The sequence below is a fragment of the Pseudorasbora parva genome, chromosome 1, assembly GCF_024679245.1.
Source record: "Pseudorasbora parva isolate DD20220531a chromosome 1, ASM2467924v1, whole genome shotgun sequence".
Lineage (NCBI taxonomy): Eukaryota > Metazoa > Chordata > Actinopteri > Cypriniformes > Gobionidae > Pseudorasbora > Pseudorasbora parva.
In genome coordinates, this window is record NC_090172.1 from 26,442,771 (window position 1) to 26,466,930 (window position 24,160).

The 24,160-nt window shown below is 38.2% G+C and overlaps 1 protein-coding gene across 6 annotated transcripts in view; it reads right to left on the reverse strand.

Annotated features, from left to right (window-relative positions):
- tcf12 (transcription factor 12) overlaps window positions 1-24,160 on the reverse strand; it is a 134,381-nt gene that overhangs the window by 96,721 nt on the left and 13,500 nt on the right. For 5 of the 6 annotated variants that reach the window (XM_067437406.1, XM_067437404.1, XM_067437405.1 and 2 more), the window contains one exon: window positions 203-276. The exons of the other annotated variant lie outside the window; for it this stretch is intronic. In XM_067437406.1, coding sequence (XP_067293507.1) covers window positions 203-276 — 74 coding nt within the window. The remainder of the gene's footprint in view (window positions 1-202; window positions 277-24,160) is intronic. 6 annotated transcript variants of the gene reach the window in all.

Consider the following 24,160-nt stretch of genomic DNA (forward strand, 5'->3'; position numbering starts at 1 on the left):
CATACATGATGAGTTTTTTGCTGATCTGCATGTTTCCTGTGATGGGTAGGTTAAGGGCAGTGATAGAAAATATGGTTTGTACGGTATAAAAAACATTATGCCTATGGAATGTCCCCACATTTCACAAAAACAAACGTGTGTGTGTGTGTGTGTCTAGGGCGAGTGAATTGAGGTGAGCGAGGCGAGGCAAGACCGGTCTTACCCTAGAGGACTCATAGGACGGGCTGGACTGGCCACCTGAGGCCCATGATGCTTGGCTTGTCCTCTCATCCATACCTGTCCAAAACACAGATTCACAACTCCATCAATGCCCACCCAATACAACCTTAACACAGCGACAACCACAGACAGAGTACAATAAAAAATATTCTTCATCAGGTTGCTTTAAAATAAATAGAAATAAATTATTTTTGTATTATTATTTGGGCTGTTAATTTATCAATATTTGTATATATTATATAAAATAATAATGCAATAAGAACTAAATCAATCATGTATGATGCACATCTTTGTGAACGGAAGTTAGAAACGGTGAACTGGGAGGGGGTGATGTAGCTGTCACTTTAGTTGATAAATGGAGAGTTTCTAAGGTATTTTTAGAAAGTAAAAACATGCCTCAAAAATGGTGTTCTTTGCACTCCAAATAAGCAAATTTCTACCAAACAATTTGATCAAAAGCTAAATATACATTGTGAGACTACTAAATTCGAAAATTAGAACATGTTGTTAAATGCTATTTAAATTAAATACATTTAAAGGAACCGTATGAAAGAAATGTATTTCAATTAATCATAAAAAGGCCCTGATATGTCACTAGACATTAAGAAACCATGTTCATTTCAAATACTTAATATATCACTGACAACAGTAGTCCGGCCAGGATATTGTCATTTAAAAGTTGTTGTTGCAGCCCTCAACTGATGTTGACATGTTCTGTTTTGAAGCTCCGCCCTCCACCTCCACCTTTTTTTTGGGGATCTGTACTTTACCTGAATATATTTATTTGCATCTATTTTTACTCTTACTCCACTACAATATTAAAGGCAAAGTTTATTTTTTACTCCAATACATTTCCCCATGCCCGTTCCAAGTATTTATTACACTTGATTTCCAAACCGGTCTGGTCGGGCATGGATGATCCAGTCGGGTATAGACTTGGAAAAGCTGACAAGCCATGTTTGCCACACTAACGTTAGCTCAGTGTTTACCAAACGTTTTTATAATTCTTACTATAAAAAACATTGGTAACACATTACAATACAGGTGTGCTAATATGCATTAAATCATGCCTCATGATTAATAGATTAAGTAATACATGAATTGCTATTAATTAAATATGACATCATTAATTCCCATATAACATATTACATTAACTAATAATGTAAATTCACGGATTCAAAGCCATGCATTCCGACTCTCAGATGTCTGTTTAATTAATCATTAATTATAACAATTTGCAAATTATAGTATGACTTTACTTGTTGAGGCACATGACTATTAACTAATTGTTACGTAATATGTCATTGTGGTTATGGCTTTTGAATTAATTTTTAATTAGTTAATAGTATCTTGCTCATCATCTGTTTGACGCAGCTAATGTTATGGAACATGTCTATTTTAAGTTTAACCCCTATACTGCGTTAAGGTGCTTCATTGTCTCTTATTAATTGCAAATCTAACAAATTCTTAATTGCAGTTTATAATCTTATCATTTGTTTAATTAAAGCATTGCATATCAGTCCCAAAATTGCATTATTGATATTTACAGTTAATTTGAATATTTACTTTTTACTTTCGGTACTTGAGTACGTTTTAAATCTGATACTTTTGTACTTTTACTCAAGTGATGTTTGAATGGAGGACTTTCTACTTTTACTGGAGTATTTTTTTATTTAGGTATATATACTTTCACTCGAGTATAACTTTTGAGTACTTTTACCACCTCTGCTTCCAAGTATAAATCTAATGAATCATGTCGATAATAAAACACTAGAGAACAACACACTTGGTGAAAGGGCTAAAAGTGCAGCTGTATTCTGCTGCATTTCAGTGGAACTAAATTATCTCATGTATTATTTACTAATGCATTCACTGACTGACAATTAAATTGCATGATTTTATAAAATGAAAATGGGGGAGGGGTCCGTATTTGCTGTCATCATTCTCTGAAAACGCTTTCCAGGGCCAGTGGTTGACACTATAGTACACGTGAGGAGTGGAAATGTTGAGCTCATGGCGAGTGGTCGTGTCCAGCACGGCTCTCTTGGCAGGACTAAAGAAAGAGTGCAGCGGAGCCGTTAATCCCCTACACTTCCATTCAAACGCTGCACTTTACAAGCCGGCCATGGCGCGTCATTTATTTTGCTTCGCATAAATCACTTTCAAAAATGCATGGCTCCCTTTCCCGTGCTGACGAGCCTGTGCCGGTGCAGCCGGGCCGCTCGGAGTTGTCAGTGATGTATTGCCGAAGCTCATCAAAATAGCTGAGCGCTGAAAGTTTGATAAACCTCATATTTTACAATGCCTCACGTTCCAAAAGACAGCCCCAGAAAACACAGAAACGAATAAATAAATAAAAACGTAAAGTTGACGCAATTGACTTGATTCAACATCTGGTACGTGATGAACAAAAACAATATCTGGCTTTGAAAATTACATTTCGCTGAGGCTGCTGGGTAAAGATATATGATTGCTGGCTTCTTCAGGCTGTTTGAGCCAATATTGTTGTGCAGGTAACAACATTCCGCTCTTCAGTCTCATGTATGAGGCTCAAAATTGCAGAGGAAGAAAACATCAATATCTCTCCACACTATTGATAATCCATGTTTGTCATTTCAAAAATTCTTTTTTATCTGATTCCAGCCCCATTATAGCATCAAATGCAAGTAAACAATCAAGGGGGGAATTATGGCGGTCTTAAACACTAACGCTGAGCAGAGGGTATAAAAAAGCATATCAAATGAATATAGTGTTATTTTCATAATAATGTTGACCATATGCAAAACTGTAAGTGATCCTTGTACTGCATGGCTGAGCATGATATAAACTGAAATCACTATCAACTGAACATTTGCATACAGTGAACAAACAATTTACACTCAGAGAGAAAGTTTGGTTACATCTGTGCATGCATACTTCACTTTCTTTCTTATCCATTCATCCCATTTTTCATCTATCCATTTTTTTTCCATCCATCCATCCATCCATCCATCCATCACCAACCTTTGGTCAGTCCAATCATCTTTTATCTCTTTCCTTACATCCATCCATTCATGCACCCTTCCTGCATTTTCTCTTTCATTCTTTTCATTTATCCACTCATCTTTCTTTTTTATATCAATCCTTCCTTAACAATCTATCTACCTATAATCCATCAATCTTTTTTGTTCCTAACCATCATCTTTCTTTTCTTTCTTTCTTTCTTTCTTTCTTTCTTTCTTTCTTTCTTTCTTTCTTTCTTTCTTTCTTTCTTTCTTTCTTTCTTTCTTTCTTTCTATGCATCATTCCTTCTCTCTTTTCATGTCTGTTTGAATGCACCCAACTTAATTTTTGTCTATTAATGTCCATACCATTCCACATCCATCTATCCTTTCTTCTTTCCACTCATCAATCCTTCAATCTGTCCATTTTTTTCCAATCCATCCATCCACCCATCTTTTTTATATCCACCATTTATTATTTCTATCCTCCATTCATTTCTTTTAATTATATATTGTTCCTTATTTTATTCTTTAACTTTCTTTCAATTCACCATCCTTTTTTCTCTTTATATCATCCTTTCTTCTTTTTCTTTCCCTTTATTCCAAACCTTTTTCCATCATCTATCTTTCTATCCAATATATTTTCATACACAATTTCTGCCCTCACATGATTAAAACAGGCGAATAAATAGCTTCAAGTAAAAAAAAGGCAAGAGAGTTGCTCTTTTCCCTAACACAAGGTCTAAACACATAATCAGTGTGTGTGTGTGTGTGTGTGTGTGTGTGTGTGTGTGTGTGTGTGTGTGTGTGTGTGTGTCTGTGTGTGTCTGTGTGTGTGTGTGTGGTCTAATCTAATGCCAGAGACTGTGCATAGACCAGAGTGGTGTGTGTAGCAGAGCAGGTCAGTCGCCACAGGGGCCTTTTAAACTCAGACAGGAGTTTTTCTCTCCTTTAACACAACCCGTAAAAAAATAGGACTGTACTTCAATAAAATAGCATGTTTCTGGATAATGTTTGGTAATATAAAGGAAGATATTACTGACACAATATTAGGTAAACAAAATCATATTTTAGTACACATGTTAAAACTTATAATCAGACCACAAGAAAAAAATTCATAAATAAATGGGAAACAAGAGCAAACATTAGATTATGAGGCAGATATGAGGCAGGGATGTATAATTCATTCAGCGTTGGAGCTGGAATGTGTAAAAGGGGAGACATGTGTTTAGTATTTGCAACAGAGGAAATTACCTCATAGGGAAGTTCCTCTCTGAGGACCATTGAGGAATTTCGTATATATATATTTACAACTATCCATCAGTTTTATTCCTGCAAAAAATGATCAAATCAGCATGTCTAATATAAATCTTAAACAAACAAATAATCTTGCGCATATGAGAAGTGTTAGGTATACCAAACTAACTATGACAGGTTTCATACAGAGAAACAGAAAGTGTGTGTGTGTGAAAGAGAGAGAAACAGCCTCCTCCTTTCTGTGGTTTAGTGTGTTATGAGTCAGCTGCTCAATTTAACCATCTGCCAAATCACTGAGGACCGATGTCATGAGATGTTCTACGTCAAGGTCAGTGATTGAAAAAACTTGCCATTTCCCGAACGGCTAATTTACAACTGCTCTTTTTACTTGAGCCAGTCTAGCAGTGCAGAGCTTCACCTGGCTCTATAGCTTTTCTTAACGGCCATTCATCACTTTTATACCAGTAGTCTGCCCTACAATCCATGTGTGAGAGGTTTATAAAACATACACTCTTCCCAGTCGCCAAGTGTGAAACATTACTGCTGCAGAGCCGGCGGCCAATTCACAGCAGCTCACACAACCAATACGCTCATTTATTCACAATCCCCAGTCCTCAGCTGAACATACAGCACCATTTCCTTTGAATGATTTCCAGAAGGCCAAATATTCAGATATGCCTTTGAACAAAGTGTGTTTTGTTTGCTATCTAGAGAATATGACAGTAAGGATTGTAAAACACCTACACTAATCAAATTGGCTTTTACCCTTTTCAGCTGATACAGAACCCTTCTGTCCTGGAAAAAAAAAGTTATACCTTATTATAATCATGAAATGGAAGTTGGGATTGTCTTTTCTTCTCTATTGTGATGTATGCGAGTGAAATGGCTTCTTGAATGTGGAAAAAATGTACATGACAAATATGATGCGTTTTTCTTCATTCAGTGAGAAATACAGAGACAGTCCCTTCTAATTTGTTAATTTTATATCTTGCATGTAATAATACATGCGATTGTCTTTAGCACACTAACACGTTTCTCGTTATTATCTAACATAGGAACTTAAATACATTAAGTTGGTTCAACAAGACATTATTTGTTGAAATGAACTTGTTTTAGTCTTGCTGTACAAATCTAATCTAATTGCGTGGAAAGTTTTCCTTAATTAAGTTAATTGAACAAACTACTTTTTTGAGTACAAAATCTGCTAGAAGCTACCATCAGATCCTGCTTCATCTTCGAGTCTTCAGCAGGGTATGCACTAATTACACAAGTATAATCAAACTCCAAGTATGCTGGAGCTCTAAAATCAAGGTCTCTGATAGACTCTCAGCTCGCTTTCCCCCAGCATTGCCAGCTATACATGCATCATATAGCTCATCTTTATAATTATTTCTGAGGCGTAATTTTTTATGCTTAATTATGAAAATTAGCTCCAAAATAAATGCAAATTATGCACGCATAGGCATCCCGACCTAACTGCTGTGGATTCTGCGCTCGAGCACGATGCCAAAGAGCATTCATTTACATGCAGCTCCCGTCCAGAGAAGGATTTAAATATGGATTTAACTTGGCACAGGCTCTGCCTTGTGAGCAAATCTTTGTCTTTCCTGCTTTAGCGTCTGGCAGCCGTAAGAGATTCTTCTTTAACATTGTTTTACTTCTGCATTTCCAGACTAATCAAGACTTTTTCTCTAATTTGCTTTCATGGAATTACTGGGGATTTTAAGAGTGTCTTTGTCCTGCATGTCAGCTTTAATGAGGAAAAAAGCATGACGAAAACAGTCAGTAATACATGGCAGTGTTAATAACAAAAAGACTAGTCGAGGGAGCGGTTTTGCATTGGGACAAAACGGCATAGTGGCTATACAGTTAGGAAGGGAGTGCTGGTATTTACAGTAGGCTAAAGTTATACAGATACATGCAAGGATTTAAAACCTATTGGAGGCTAAACGTACAAAATATTTGAAAAGTTTTGCATTATAAAGTGAAGCATGTTGCATAGAGAGACATGTAAGAATGCATAACTACGCTCCTATCCGTATCATGGGTAGGTATAAAAAAAGCATGTTCATTATTAAAAATAAATAAATGTCAAAAGTCAATTAAGTGGTTTAAAATATATTTCCTATTTAAATATTTTTTCTAATATATAAACATTTCTCATTTTTTCATTTGGATATCAGAACAGTTGTATCACCCTGCAATATATTCAATTTTATTTATGTATTTATACAATAATGCTCATCGCGCAAGTGATCTAATCAAGTCATTGTATGTGTGATTTGCTTTTCCATGCATTTCTGAAATAAATAGATTCCTGTCATTAACCCACATGTGCATAAATATTTTTGCTCAGTTATTGGACTCCTATGTTAAGATGTCCTTCATATCAAAAGCATCTACACGATACACGAAATATGCTTAAAGGTGTCATGAACTGGCTTTAAAAATATATATATACTGTTGTCTGAGGTCAACTAATGACGTTCGTGTGGTTTTTACATTCAAAAACATCATAAGTAATAAGTAATAGGCTATTTTCTACACTGGTTTTGAGGCTGTCTTCTGAACACTGGGTTTTGATGGGTGTGCCGCACTGGAGACTTGGAAGTAAACGCCCACGGCTAGGATTGGAGAAGATTTGCATATTTAATGAGCTTCAGCTTTGCTGTCAGTTCAGGGAGAGAAGAGATTGAGGGAGAAGCGGCAACCAGAATGGTTATCTCGATCACAGGGCTCGTAAACCTCTTTATCAAACAAACACAATGATTTATTTCTCATCCATCCGCGATTGATTGGACTATTATTTTTATATTACACATAGTTTACACATAGATTACACCCGCAAGATCGGACGATATAAGCGCGAACCACGCGCACACACTAACACGTTCAGCGCGTGCCGCCCTTCAGATATCAACGAGAGAGAGAGAATAGCAGAACAGGAACAGAATACTAAGAGATTCATCAGCCTGCCGGCCTGCCGAGCCCTGGCCCATACGTGTCAGAGTCCAGCATGCTAAAGGTATGTTCTGTTAGACACGTACACATAAGCAAAAAGATCTATAACAATGCAATACTATCACACATAAAAACACGTTTTACTCACATTGGTGTGTTGCACCATTCCTCCTGTCGGATCCAAATCCAGCATCGACCGGAGATTTGTTTACAAACGATTCCGCAGTGAACTGATGTGAACATGTCTTCCTCACGTGAGCTGGAACTTCATTAAAAATAAAGTTCAACCACTCATTCCTAATATTAGGATCAGAAGGAAGCTTATGCAGCAACTGTGTTCTTGCACAACCAGGAATAGCGCAATATTTTAACCTTCCTCTGCATATTTATTGTTGTTGACCAGCTAGCACAAGCTCTCCATGAGTCGGTGGGCGGGGCTACTGGATTAGATGCGCTGTAGAGGCGGTGTTTCGTGACGCACTGACGTCAGTATGAAGCACAGGACCATTTGCTGCGCCTGGTGTCTATAAAAGCTTTTCTTTGACTAACAAGGAAGTTTTCAGCTCTGAAACTTAGAGGATATTCTTATATTACCATGACCTTTTATATAGCAAAAGCTCAAGGGAAAGTTGATTCCTCAATTCATCACCCCTTTAACAAGGTAACCCGATCTGATCACCCATCACATCAAATGTAGAACATATGAACACAACCTTCACTAAGAGGCAAACATTTCTCTTGGCACAGTCTGGCTCTCTTCTGGATTTTAATTGTTGAACAGGTGTCCACACCCCTCCACAACAGACACACAGTGAGATTAGAAACAAGGGCAATGTACCATTTGTTCCAGAAGCAAGTGGCTCACTTATGTGCTCTGGTAAAGAGGTGGCCAAAAAAAAAAGAAAAGAAACACATTCATTACTTCAATTGACCATTGCCTGCCACTGCTGCGAAAACAAGCGCCATGACTTGACATCACAAAGCCCAAGGTTTGAGTCGTTCAGTGAAATTTGTTTTATGCCAAATTGCCACGGAAACCAAACATTCCCCTTACAGGCCAGACGGCCACAGCATCGGGGTTCAGCGGCGAAGCTGCAATTGTGGGGAGGAAGCACAGAGCAGACAAATGATGACTGAGCTATGCTCTGGAGAAACAGATGACCACTCAGTGTGCTGAGTGGTATCACGGTTCATACCGAATACCAGTGTTTATTTTTGTTATGATATGAATTTTGATGATACTGGTAAATACCGTTGGCAATACCAGTATTTGTCGCTTAAACAACTTTCGGAATGCGGCGCAGCACGGCGCTGTTTGAGAGGGGTCCCGTTTCACTGTAGTGAAGACACAGCTGAGATCGCATTACAGACTATGGCTGAATCCCAAATCGCCCCATAAATCCTTAAATAGCGCATTAATTGAAGGGACAGCCATTTATAGTGGTGTCCAAAACCATAGTGGACATTATTGAGTGCACTCATTCAATTCCACATTGCACCACATCTCACTCACTCGTTTTCATTCCCTCATTCAAGAGAACTATATTAGTGGATAACATAGGGTATTAGCAATTGAGGATATAGGGGAGATTTCGGATTCAGCCCTTGATTACTGCAGAGAATTCAAACAACACGCGCCACATGCATGAGAGCAGTTTCTGTGCAGGGAGCTGCGATGAGATTAACAACAGTTACCACACTGATTTTTATTCTTTCTGTGTTAAACTGAAGTGTGTCGTTTGTTTAGAGACTATAATGCTCTTAAATATAATGAAAATATCCTTACACCTTTTTAATTTTCTTCCGTGTTTTTCTCCCTCGTTTTGACAATTTGTTGTTATATAGGGTTAGATTTTTAAAATGCTTAAAACAGTTTTTTTCTCTCCGTGGTGATGTAATTCATGTGTCTGTAATGAGTGTGTTGCAGGTCTGTGTTTATTGGTTGTCTCTCCACAGCAACATTTTGTGGAGCTTTGCAAACCTACAATATTCACTCAGCACGTAGTAAAGTAAATTAAGGCATTCTAGTCAATCTACTGCAGTATTTCCTCTCTCAATCAGTAAAAAAAAATTGTGGTTAACACCCGGTCATGCATAGATGAAAAAAATACTGTCATATACAGCGAAACCAGTATAATTGAGAAAAATTGAGAAAAATACAGTGATTTTTTGTCCATACCGCCCAGCACTACCGCTCAGCTGACATTAGTGACTGATACCACACAACATTATAACACTTACTCATCTGAAATAAGAAACCAACCAACGGGTGCCACAACTAGGAGGTGGCTGGCTAGAAAAATACTCAGAGGAAAACAAAACAATTATACAACCTCAGAGCTTGGTAAATCTCCAAAACCTTGATATGCAAAATGACATGGGTGTAGATTTGGCTATGAACGGATGGCATATATCCACCGTCTGATTTGTATTGTGGAAATTCAGCTAACAATTAGATCAGAGATCTGATTACACCAGGGGTTTCTTCAGAAACTAATACAGTGCAGAGACAACTTTATGCTGCTTTAAATATAAACATTTGGGAGTAAAAAAAGGGAGAGCAGGGAATTTAGTACTTTAATCTGGGAAGAAATACTAAACCATAATAATGAGTTTAGAATTTAGCCAAACTATTACCACCCTATTATACTGTATCTAATAAGGGGAGGAGACTTGAGAACAACTGAGAAATTCATTAACTGTAATATTTTAAGATGTTTAATAAATTAATTGTAATATATTAACATATCTATGATGTGATTATTGCTGAGAAACCCACACAAACTTTGGGGAAATTACCTGGGTATCTGCGGGACAGATTTATTAGAGAGAATTTAGCTAGCCAACTGATGATAGTAGAATCGTCTAATAGAGCCACGTGTTCATATGTTTTCATATATATATATATATATATATATATATATATATATATATATATATATATATATATATATATGCTTGTACGCTGTACACTTTCAATGTTTGCTTTCAACAAACATTTTCAGATTAAAAAAAAATATATACAGAATTACCAAAACTGCAAGCTATAACAGGATAGGTGTGTTGGTTGGTATAGTGGGAAAAGACGATGTGTAAAGACCAAGCGGAAACCTCCCCTAGTTTCTCTTGAAGCCAGTACGGAAGTGAATTAAACTTCAATTCATTGACTTGCCACTAGGGACAGGCTCCAAAAGGAAGCAGAATCTCATTGAGCCTCATGTTATAATGCCCAACTTTACAGCAGAAAAAAAAAAAGTTTAATGCCTGGTTCAAATTGTGTTTTTTTATACAGCTAATTTTGCGCTTCATTACAACTGTCAAGGTGGTGATTTATATTTATTTATAACTCATTTGTTTACCTTATATAAAGCCTTCAAATTCAGAATAATTAAGGGCATGGCCACTTTGAGTGGCAGGTAGATAGCCATTTGTTGGGTCAAATATGGACTAACCCAGCAGTTGGGTTGTTTTTACCCGGCAATTGGGTTGTCTTAAGCAAATATTTAACCCAACCACAGGATTAAAACAACCCAATCGCTGGGTTAAAACAACCCAGTTGCTGGGTTAGTCCATCTTTGACCCAACATTGGGTTAAAACAACCCAGCATTTTTTAGAGTGTAACATCACGGACACTACATCACATTTTTTTTTTACAGTCTATGGTAAAGACAAATCAGACACTGTTTTACTGCTGGAACACGCATTGAATGTTTGATTGTGTAGATTGACAGGTTTACCTACCATAGAATAGGAGCGCTTAGCTAAAATTTAGCTGGAAGATCCATCCTCAAACAGGATTTTCTTGCTTATTTTTTCTGTTTATTCTATGTACTTGTGCCATTTACACATAGGTATTATTATGTTCATTAAAATCTATTGTTTGGAAGGTTATTTAGATGTTTGGTTAATTAAGTTTTGAAATAAATAGTTAGCCTACCTTATCCATTGCATGGCTTAAAGACATTAATACATTTAGAAAACCTAAATTCGGCATGCTCCCTTTATGATGATCTTGGTTTAATTGACCATTGATAAGTTTTATCTATTTATCTCTCAAGTACATAACCAGCCAGTGTTTAAAATAATCTCCTTTCCTTAGCCCCATTTACAACATTAAGCTAGTAATAATACGTGATGTAATTTGAATGGTACTGGTAGGTTTCCGCAGGAAATACGAGCTTGCGTCATTATGTGAAGTCTGTATACATAAAGAAGGAGTCCTGGCTAGAAGGCTATGGCCCCGTCCACACGAAGCCAGCGCTTTCCCAATCCGATCTTTTTTTTTCCTCCTTCGTTTCAAGAAATATCTGCGTCCACACGAGATTACCAAAACTGACTAAAAACGGTGTAGTTTGCATGCCAGGCCAGTGTGTGGCGCTGTAATTCTGCCACAGAAATACACTAAAAACTGAGAAGAAGAGTTGTGGCTAGCAGGGGTATAGAAGTGGTCGGAGGTGAGGCAAAATCTCACAATAAAATAACAATAAATACATTTGCTACTTAACAGATGTGTTTTATTAATGCCTACACCTACCCCAACCCAAAACATACATACCCATACAATTATGCAGATACGTTGATTAAATAACGCGATATTGATGTGCGCATGCCCAGTGCCCGTAGTTGTATCCCTTAACTCTTCACCGTGCTTGACGTAGTGTGATGACATCACCGTTTCAGAAAATATACGGATTCGCTGTACACATGAAAACGGAAGATGATCATTTTCAGATTTACCCACTTTGGGACCCGGTTCCAGAAAATATCGGATTCATGCTTCTAAAACGCCGGATCCGTGTGGACGAAACGCTTGATCCGGTACAAAATGTATACGTATACAGCTAAACGCGTCTCCGTGTGGACGGGGCCTATATTGCATGTGAGGATGCTGCAGGTAACAGATCAGTTATAGCCTTTTCTCACAGCAGCTGGAATAATTCAATTTTTTGATGGCAGATTGTAATCCAGAGAGGTCCAAATGACAATCATCAGTGACTGGAGATTCACTTTTTTTAAGAATATTATTTTTTTAAAATCATTTTCTAAAACAAAATGTTGTTTAATAATTGTACACACAACTTTAATTGTGTCCTAAACATTTTGTGATTTTTTTTTTTATTTCTACCTGATTTCTGCTCCCCTTTGCCACTCTAATGTGTTTGATTTATATAGTTCTTTTCAAGGCACTCAAAGCGCTTTACATAGAAGGGGGGAATCTCCTCAACCACCACCAATGTGCAGCACCCACCTGGATGGTGCGACGGCAGCCATATTGCGCCAGAACGCTCACCACACACCAGCTGATTGGTGGAGAGGAGACCTAGTGATGAAGCCAATCAGGATAGGGGGATGATTAGGAGGCCACTCTCACTGCATGAATCCGCTTGTTAAGTCGTGACGTAAGGAATGGCGTTTCTGGCTCCAAGCCTCAACTCATTTCACTTGAGAATGCCATCAACGCCCGTTTATGAGCGCAATTTTTTTGAAATTTTGAAATTTGGAAAATTGAACCATTTGGAACAATGGTTACTCCATTGTTGTTCTGTATAACGTTACACTATTCTGACTCTGACGTGCAAAACCGTTTTGCTTGCTACCTCTAAGGTCTAGTCACATACAATAGTCCTTAAACCGAATCATGTCCTCATAAACTGCACACAAAGGCCCCTAAATACAGTACATACCACAGAGACGGACATCCTGATGTTGCCGTTTCTCCTGTTCAATTTATTTCTGCCTCAGATTTGATTGTGGATCATTATCTGTATTAGCTGAGATAGATGGGCTTCTCCACGCTTGAGGACGTCACCGCTTTGTTTGCACTCGTCATTCTTTAGCTCCGCCCACACGATACGCCTCCAGGCGCTCGTTTTTTTCCGGAAAGACTCGGAAAAAGACCCATAGTACAGCCCATATTTCTTTTATAAATATGATAAAACTAAAGACTTTTCGGAGATATGAAGGATGCAATACTACTCTATAGGTACTCAAGATTGACATGAGATTGACTGAAACTGAAAGTGTTTCACCCCCCCTTTAATAAAACTAACTTTAACATATTTTACTTTTAATTTTAAAATTGAATTAAAGTTATAAATGTATAAAGAGCACACCAAATAGATACGCAGTGCCAGGAGATCAGGTTGTCTGATCTCAGAAAAGATCTCACTGGTGTCGCTACAGCAAGCTTTATGTGTGTGCTGGGGTGTTTAATTTATACTTGAAATGCTCATTATTATGGTTTAGTATTTATCGATTAATGGCTTAAAGTCAACTAGGCAGTAGGCAGCCCTAGTCTATTCACATGTGCGTCTGTATAATTTTGAAATATCCCAACCAGTGTTAATACCAAAGCTACACGGTTGCATTTGAGGATATACTGCATTTGACAACATAAGAGAAATGCTGGTTGCGTAGAGGCAGTATGAAGCACAGTGGTAGTGACAAGGGAGTTTGTCATGGCTGGAAAAGTGTCTTCATTAGACCGGCCTACTCGCTTCCAACTGCAGCGAGTCATATCACGCTGTCTGTCACACATGGAGGACAGTGAAGAATCACACCAACACAACAGCCTCTCTGTACACAACAACGTGTCACTAAATCTCATACACACACACACTTCTGACACATTCATGGCATAGAGATTAAATGATTGGGAGGAGATAGAGAGATCAACATGAGAATGGGTCACGGCAGCTTGAAATTAAAATTTAAAACATTGTGAAAGCGCGAGGAGGGCTGTAAAGTGCCAGGGCTCGTTTTCCTACATGCAAACAAGGAGCTGTTTTGAGATTTTCAACAATCTGGTCATGTGCATCAAGGAGAGACTATTTGACTCTCAAAATAGCCCCAACCCTGATTAGAAGGGGCGTGTCTCTGAGGTAGATGCCCTGCCTATATATTATTTACATCTCATATAATATGTCCACATTATAGGGCTAATTTTAACACGAGTAAAGTACGATAATGTATCCGTGTTTTAAAGGTGAACTGGCTTTTTTTTTTTCTTATACTGTTGTCTGAGGTCAACTAATGACGTTTGTGTGGTTTTTACATTCAAAAACATCATAAGTAATAAGTAATAGGCTATTTTCTACACTGGTTTTGAGGCTGTCTTCTGAACGCTGGGTTTGATGGGCGTGCTGCACTGGAGACTTGGAAGTAAACGCCCACGACTAGGATTGGAGAAGATTTGCATATTTAATGAGCTTCAGCTCCACTGTCATATCTATGCCTCTGTCAGTTCAGTTCACATGAGGCAGAGATTATTAAAATGGCAACTGCAATGATTATCTCGACCACAGGGCTCGTAAACGTCTTTATCAAACAAACACAATGATTTATTTCTCATCCACCCTCGATTGATTAGAATATTATTTCTGTATTAGACACAAACACAAGTGCACGCCCAGCTCAAGAAAGAATTTCTGCCGACGGCCGTAGATTTGGGAGCCCATCTAGTAAACAGCCCCAGGACTACTATTAGACCTACATATAAAAAAGACAAAAAAGTTTGTTGCACATTCCTGTTGGATCCAATACAGAAGACACAACATTGTGTCTGCAAATCCAGCACTTGAGGCTTGTTTACAAACGATTCAACGGTGAAATGAAGCGAACACACGTGTATGGTATTCCTCACGTGTGCTGGAACTTCATTAAAAATAAAAGTGTGACACATTCCTAAAGGGGGTCGCACACCGGACGCGGAGCTCGGCGGCGCTCGGCGGCGCGCCACGTCTTTAAAATTCGAACACATTGTTTTCAATGAGTGTACGCACACCGGTGGCGGCATTCGGCGCCTGTCCGCGGCGACTCAGGAAGTTGTTCTAATCCTGCCGCGCCACAGAGCGCCATTTCAAGGCTTTATATTAAAAGTATATTATCGTTAAGGTATACTGATTTCAACCTTTGCTACAAGACACATTTGTTTTACATTCTGAGTTCAACAGCTTGAATAAAGTCTAAACATATTTTGGGGAAATGTATAATAAACGTAGCCTTTTAAAATGTGCGCGTCTGGTGTGCGATACCTGAGACGCTGCGTGGCGCGCCGCCGAGCGCCGCCGAGCTCCGCGTCCGGTGTGCGACCCCCTTAATATTATGATCCCAAGGAAGAAGACTGTGTTCTTCCACAATATCTTGCCATCTTCTTCTGCATGTTTATTGCTGCTGACTAGTGATCCAATCACCTCTGTGTCGGTGGGCGGGGCTACTGAATTAGACGCGCTGTAGAGGCTTGATTCGTCGTGCGATGACGTAAGGATGAAGCACACAATCATTTTCTGGGCCTGGTGTCTATAAAAGCTTTTCTTTGACTAAAAAGGAAGTTTTCAGCTCTGAAACTTACAGGACAATCTTATATTACCATGACCTTTTATATATCAAAAGGGAAAGTTGATTTCTCAATTCATCACCCCTTTAATAATTATTGTTATTATGATTAAAATATAATTTATTACACTGAAAAGAAATTAATACTTTTATTCAACAAGGACACATTAAATAGAACAAGAATGACAGTAAATACTTTTATATTGTTACAAATAATTCTACAATAAATGCTGTTCTTTTTAAATTTTAAATTCATCCAAGGATCCTACAAAAATAAAATTACATTATTTTAAAATATATCCAATTGCAATTAGCAATTTATTTTACAGTCCTGTTGTAAAATTCATATTATTTACTTATTATAGTTATTACAATAATGGAGTAATAACTAAGTACTGAACCTATCACATCCTTAACCCATGTAATATACCAATTAACCAATACTTTCTTAGGTGAGTAGTACATTGCAAGTACACAAACTGTAAAATAAAACAGTTTATAAATAAAACTGTAAAACCTTTTTTTTGTCCAACGTAATAATATTCCCCAATGTTACTGTTTGATAAATTGCAGCTCAGCTTAAATGTTGAATCAGTAATTGCTGTGCTGGATTCAGTGAGATTTTTTTTTTGTAAGGTATTTGTTAGACTTTCTCAAACAAGTAACTAGTAAGTCTTTCTGGTTCATTACAAAGAACCAGCTCATAATAATCATTTGTTCGTGAATCCGACCATGCTGGTCACCCTGAATATTTGTTTGCTTGGTTGTTTTCTTTGCTTAGTCAGTTCTGTTGCATTTTGAATACAGTTCGTTAGGACATCCCCATAGAATTATGTATTTTCTTGCTATTATTAGTAGTCTGTTTTTTCCATTACATGCCATTCAGACTGCAAATGTGTGTTTATTCAAGCAAAAACAAAAAAGGTTTAAAACAATGGTATCACCCTTAAATGAACAGCTCACTCAAAAATGAAAATTACACTATCATTCACTCTAGAAAAGCTAGAAAGCCAAACAAGATTAGAACATGAGGGTAAGCAGCCAAAATCATGACAGAATTTTGGGGTGAACTATCCCTTTAGTAAGGGATTAAACCTGATGTCTTACAATTTACTGTATTGTCCTTAAAACACTAATACAATTTAACATCTCAGCTGGATGAAAGCAGTAAGGGGACTTGTATGAAGCAAATTACACCCCAGTTATTCATTTGCTCCAAAATGCCAATTACCGATTTGGACTGACACATTTGTGGCCTGCATTAGTTTGCATATTCCCAGTCACATACACTGAGTGCCGACAACCAGCACTTATTCTGGCATGCCCTTCAGCTCAGATAGCACACGTTATCTGAGATCTAGCCGAACAGAGAAAGGCTACGGAAAATGATCACCAGCCAGATATTTAAAGGAGCGCTTGATCCCTTTTTGTCTAAAGAATCCCAGAAATTAAAAGAGCCTGTGAGCACTCCTATACATATGAGTGGAAGAATATATACAGTATATACTCCTACTGTTCTGTGTTAGCCACTCTATCTGTCGCTGCTTGGCTACCTCATTTACCCAGCATGCCCGCTGAGCACACTTCACTCCACCCCTCAAATTCCTATCAATAAAGAGTGCTACAGCTCATAATGCAGAGCCTTTGAAAAAAGGCAGGGGTTTAAATGTTCCTTTACCTATCTCTCCCTTCCCCCTCTGTTCCATCCAGCAGAGGGGCCGTTAAGGGGTCTGGGCAACACGGTTGTGCTGGATTTGTCTGGCCATGCCCAGTTCAGATGCATTAATCCAAACTCTCATTCTCTGCAATTTCCACACTTCCTTCCTGCGCTGCGCCCCGCACCATATGTTCCCAATCGCAAACGGAGGAAAGGTGCTTCTTCCTCCAACCTTGAGCCTCCTCCTAGGAACTAAGGCACACAAGCCAAATAGATGAGAAATTTATCTTCCTCATAAAAAAGGGCCAGACTGCTGTGGGGCTTGCGGAGTAAATCCAAGAGATTTCCCTTCCTCTAACACATAATTAAATTGAGTTGTGTTAGAGCACACATTAAACGGCATATCTCTCCCACTTCCCCCTCCTTGCGTTTCCTAGGACAATGTGTGGCGTTAACTGAACTCAACTGTCTTCTCAAAGGAGCTTGATAACAAATCAAAACCATGATGCTTTAGCCCAGGGCTGGGCGGTATGAAGTTATATAAATCTGTCGCTCAGCTGAGTTTTTTTTTTGCATTTGTGGTCGACTGAATGTTTTTATTTGATGGCCAATACCGATACCAATGACAAGAGAACTTGCCAATGGCCGATGCGTATAAATAATACAATTTAATGGTTGCAAATCATTTATTAAGCTAAGTAAACTTTTTTGGGGGGTTGGGGATTTTGAACAACACATTCTGCTAGAATATTTGACAACAGCACCCCAATTAAAACCAAATAGATCTGAAATGTATGTGTCGCCCCCTATTTTACATGGTTTTCTTTTTGTTTCAAATGATCAAGTGTTATTTGTATTTTGATTGTGAATCATACAAAACATTTTTAAAATGAAAAGTCAAAACAATTACACTACCGTTCAAAAGTTGGGGGTCGGTAACAGTATTAATATTTTAAAAAGATGTTTTATGCTCACAAAGGCTGTATTTATATGATTAAGAATAAACTAAAAACAGTAATATTGTGAAACATTACTACAATTTCATTTTGTTTTTATTTTACAATTTAAGATACAATAAAATAATAAGTTCTTTTGTAATATATTTTAAAAAGAAATGTACAACCTGTGATGGCAAAGCTGTATTTTCAGCATTTCAGTCTTCTTCAGTGTTACATGATCCTTCAGAAATCATTTTAATATGATGATTTGCTGCTTAAGAGACATTATACTATCATCTTGAAATCAGTTGTGCTAATTTTAAATTTTTTCAAAATATTGATATTTTTGTAACAATCTTACTGATCTCAAACTTTTCAATGATTTATAAAAAAATTGCTCATACCACGATATGCCTACCCCATGCATTTAAAAAGGGAATGAGAGAGTGAGATAGACAGACAGACAGAGGGCTGTATGTAAAGCGCTATTTTATCAGACGAGATGTGCCTATGATTACTGCTGATTCTCAAGCATGCGCTGGATGCGTCTAACACGCTGTGCACAAAAGGATTACGCTGTCACACCCCCGGGTGCTTGCAATCAAGGCGGTGTTTATTGCATCAGGAAGATTTATTTTTATTGAGCTGCTCATTAGCAGGGTTTAATCAGAGCCCTATCTTATGACTGTTCTAACACTGATATCGCATCGCTCATCAGTCGGGCCCCAGAAAAAGCAAACAAACTCTATCCTTTCCGCTCTGCAACTTTGAGCCTCTTCTCCATCACATACAAGGACGACACCATGATGAATATGAATAAATCACATAGAGATATGTGAATATTACCGGCAAACATACTCCACAAATGCAGGAGATGCAGGCATGTGCTCCGATGCCAAAAAAAGGCCACTACAGAGGTAATATAAAAATAGGCTCATTGGAAAAACGTGCTTCTACCTACAGTTGCCAAATGAAATGACCAGTAGTGGCAGTAAAATACAAAAAATGTTTATTCCTTTTTACACAAATCATGATTACATGGACAGATTATCAATTAATAAAGATTTTGATTCACTGTTGATTCATTCACTCGATCGCACGCTGGATCTCTCTCACACCCACAGTTTTATGTTTTTAGATATAAAGAGCAATGCAGTGAAAAACATTGCTCAACAAGACAGCCAATGACCGCAACAGCATATCTCCACCCCTTGATTCCCGGCTCCGTTTGAGACCAGCAAGTTTTTAGGGCCGGAGTTGAACGGATCTTTCTGGTCGCCAAAGATGCAACTTATTTATCAAAGAATCCACAGTGAAACGTAACAAATACAAATAAATAATGCTGAACTGAGACATCCACATAACTGACAGACAATAACCACACTCCTAGCATTAGGATCCTTTGGAAGGTAATGTTATATAGTCCAGTGATCCACTGAACACTCTTCTCTCCTGCTGAGAATTTCATTTCCGAAGTACCGCTATACGTTCGACAATCAGCAATAAAACACTGGCAAATTTACGTTTATCTGTTTCAGATAAAGTGTCAAGAATTGGGCAAGAGTCAACGTAAAATATAATTTTGCCACATTTCAGCCCAGGCACAAATGAGCGTGGATTTGGGGAATATGCTTCGTAATGGCAGTAATTAAAATCCTTTTTCTCGCACCATGGACCAGGATAAGCCATCGCAGAAGGGCACTCAGACGTCATTCTCCCCTGGGGTCCGCTGGAGGAGCGCAGGGTACTGCTAGGGCTGGCAGGGCAGGGGAGCTCACAGCAGCCAAGCCTAATAGACAGCACTGCCAAACCACAAGCACGGCCTCATACCTCTTCTGCCTTCCACAAGAAAACCACCATCCCTGGTCATCCTTCTTCTCGTCAGGACAGAGTCAAGGGTGCTCCAACATAAAGAAAAACGCTTATCCTCCTATGAAGAGGAGTAAAAGGAAACGACAACGCTATATTAATGATGTAATAAACTGATTGATAGCCAATAGGAGCTTATGACCGCTGCCCTCAGAGATCCCATCTGTCACTGGGAGAACCGAGCCAAAATGACACGGGCTACATAACACATGCTAGCTTTCTATCGATTAACTCTCTCTGGCCCTGAGCAGGGGGAAAACACACTGACACTTAATCGCAAGGTAAAGAGAAGTGTCTCAACACTGCCAAGAGCGCTTCGGCCCACTATCACAATCTCTCCCCGACAACCACGAACACATGGAGCATTTATCATCATTATGACTGGAAGCCATGGCTCTTAAAGCCAAAATCAAGTGTCGGTTTCGAAGTACTGCATGAAATAAGGCTAAAGCAGAAATCCACAAACAGAATAACATTATTATAGTTCATTCGATTTGACACTAGGACTTGTAAATGTGACCATTTTCATACATTAAAGGAAAACAATGTCATCACAGTAATTACCATGGTAACAAACAAGCGCAAGGCTCCACAATGCAAATCGGAGAGCTTTGCAGAAGCTTTAGCCGGAGTACATCATCTTTAATTTATTACTCCAAATCCTTCAAAAGACAAATTAAAAACGAGGAACAAATCAGTGGTACACACTAATCCTCAAGTCCTTTTCAAGAGAAGAGATTGAACTTCAATTTGATTGGTATTTTGCACAGTAGGATAGACAAGGGGAAAAAATTATTTCAGACTCCAGTCCTAAAAATACCAGGCCACGTTAAGTGCAAATGTGCTTGCGACTAAATCTATACATAGAGGGAGGCTGAGCCTGCTACTACAGAGGATTAGGACCCACACTACAATGTTCTTGCCATCAGCGTTTTGTGTATCTAAAATGGAAATCCTGATAGAAGTATCAGGACACGTGTCACGTACAGCCCAGTACTCGTTCGCGGACTCTGCCAGTCACACATAGTGAATTTGGAGTGTATATTGGTGACCCCATCAACGGCGCTATGTTCTTAACATGACGAACTAGTTGTTTATTGGCTGAGTGCGAGTCAGCGTGAAGGAGCATCTTATTTTGGTCCACTTCACCACCTGCGCAGCAGGGCTAGACCTGGCCGAACCATTTGAACACGACTCTTACCGCTGAAAGTGGTAAAAGTTTTTCAGTGAACATGCGAGGGGTGGAGAAGAAGTGATGTTTATGAACAGAGGAAATAGATAGTAGCCTTGGACACAACATACGCCATTTGCCCTCTGAAAGACAGGGATACAGAAGGCATTTCTGACATGTTTGAGAGTTTCTGAGTAATGGTGCAGACAGTCATAATACATGTACGCAATGATGCATGTTTTAAAGGGATAGTTCACACGAAAACAAAAATGATTTACTCACCCTCAGGCCGTTGCAAACCTGTATGACTGTCTTTCTTCTGCAGAACAGAAAAGATTCTTTGAAAAATGTTGGTAACTAAAAGGTGACCATCTATTTGTATGAGGAAAAAAAAAATTTTCTAATTATTTTTATGTTCATACATGTTTGAAAAGGACATTTTTATTTATAAGGACTAATAAAATAAATTAAATATGTAAATTAAAAATATGTTTATGAAATTGTTGTGGAGAGAAGAGACTATAAAGTATACTTTGCTAGAAAGTATAACTGCATGAGCATCACAGCTCAACATCTAACTGCTGTGCCACCGGTCTAAAATTAAATGGACAAAAAAAAGACATGATACCCTCTTAATTTTAATAAGGATTATTTTTTTTTAATTCAAAGAGGCACATAACTTCAATCCCTGTGGATCATGCTGAGTGGACCAAATGGGCCAGTTCTTATGGTCCATGCTGTGCCATCTCCTCAGAGAGCTCAGAAAACCACAGGGACACTGAGAGATCAAAAAGGTCATTATGCATCCACTCATGCCAAATATCTGCTCTCTTATTCCCAGTCGAAGTCTGCTCACTCTCAGAAACAGTCCTGCTGGTGCGCACCAGGCCAGGCGGAGTGTGAACGGCTGCAGGCTGTTGGGGCATCAGACCAATATAACCCTCAGAACAGGTTTGTGGGGTTAAAATAACAAAAACTTGGCAATTTAGGGCATACAATCGAAAAAATAGTTCAGTGGCTTTTTAAAGGGTTAGTTCACCCAAAAATTAAACTTCTGTCATTAATGACTTACCCTAATGTCATTCGACACCCGTAAGACCGTTCATCTTCGGAACACAAATTAAGATATTTTTGTTGAAATCCGATTGCTTGGAAAGGACATTGACACCAATGTCATTTCCTCTCTCAAGATCCATAAAAGGCACTAAAGACGTCTTTACAAAGCCCATCTCACTACAGTGATTCTACAATAATTTTATTTATTTTTTCTTCTCGCACAAAAACTATTCTTGTCGCTTCATAAAATTATTGCAGAGCCAATGTAGTGAGATGGACATTTTAACAACATCTTTAGTGCCTTTATGGGTCTAGAGTGTGGAAATGACATTGGTGTCAATGAAGGCCTGTCTGAGCCATCGGGTTTCAACAAAAATATCTTCATTTTGTGTTCTGAATATGAACGGAGGTCTTACAGGTGTCGAACAACATTAGGGTAAGTAATTAATGAGAGAATTTTCATTTTTGGGTGAACTAACCCTTTAAATACTACAACAATAAACTCTATACTGCCTTAAAATCTCTGAATATGACTTGGAATGTATTTGTTTTAATTAGACATAGCAAAATATGTGCCAAAAAAATGATCTAATAATTTTCACTTTTGAATGAATTTGGCAATTGATGAATTTTGTAATTTGGATTACCTTAGCTTCTTTGTTGGTTATATGTCATGATACTAAATGTAGTTATTCAGATCTATTTAAAAGTTTTATTCACATTTGCTCACTTCATAATATTTCAATGAATTTACAGCTTTTAAAAACAAGTTTAAAAATGTTTCAGCAAAAAGATTTTGCACATCGTAATTTAAGTTCTTAGACATATATAATTGAAAGTGTGAAAAATAATGAAAAGAAAGATTATGAAAGTAACAACGATTCATATCATGGACAAGCAACATGATTCTGAAATAACTGCTGTTTTGATTAGTACTGATGGGCATGTTGGGAGACATTATGGATGCACCTGCAAAATATTTCTGGCGCCTCCGTGAGTCCTGGGCGAATACTTTAAAATTGAATTCTGAGGTACGGTTTAAGCTCGAAGCACCCTAATCTTGTTTCCACATACAGTAGGACTTGGGTCAGATATGTAATGAAATTGGAATGTGATGGAAAGTTGATCTCTCATAAAGAAAGGATGATGTGGCTCCGCCCACAGCCCTTCAGCTCCGACGGGGATTAATAACTCCAGGGATTTCCCCCTCCAACTCTCAATATCAAAACCCCCTTTCACAGTTACTCATCTCTGCCCAAATAAAACAGCGCTTCAGAATTTCACAACATGGCCTCTTGCTGACTATAACAGTTGTTGAAGTGCAAGCCTTTTAATTTGCTATTGCCATAAATAGGCTATTATGAGTTTGCTGCATCTGTCGAAGATGATGAAAGAAGACTGGAAGGGTACGGATAAAGATGTCTTCCGCTAAGACTGTCACCATCAGCTCGACTGCTGCTAGAACACTGACATTAGTGCGAGTTCGGCCTGAGGGTAAATCACTGGTGTCAACATGCATTTTCAACTAACACAAAAAGGAAAAACACAAAAAAAATGTCAAAATAATTGTAATTAAAAATGCATTAACTTGCTCTTCCTCTGAAATTACTTTCCTTTTCCACTTTAAGGACAATAGCCAAACGTTTTTCAACCACTCCCCTCCAACCACCTGTCTCTACTGCTAGCTGTGGTCCTGGTCAAGACAATCTCCTGAAC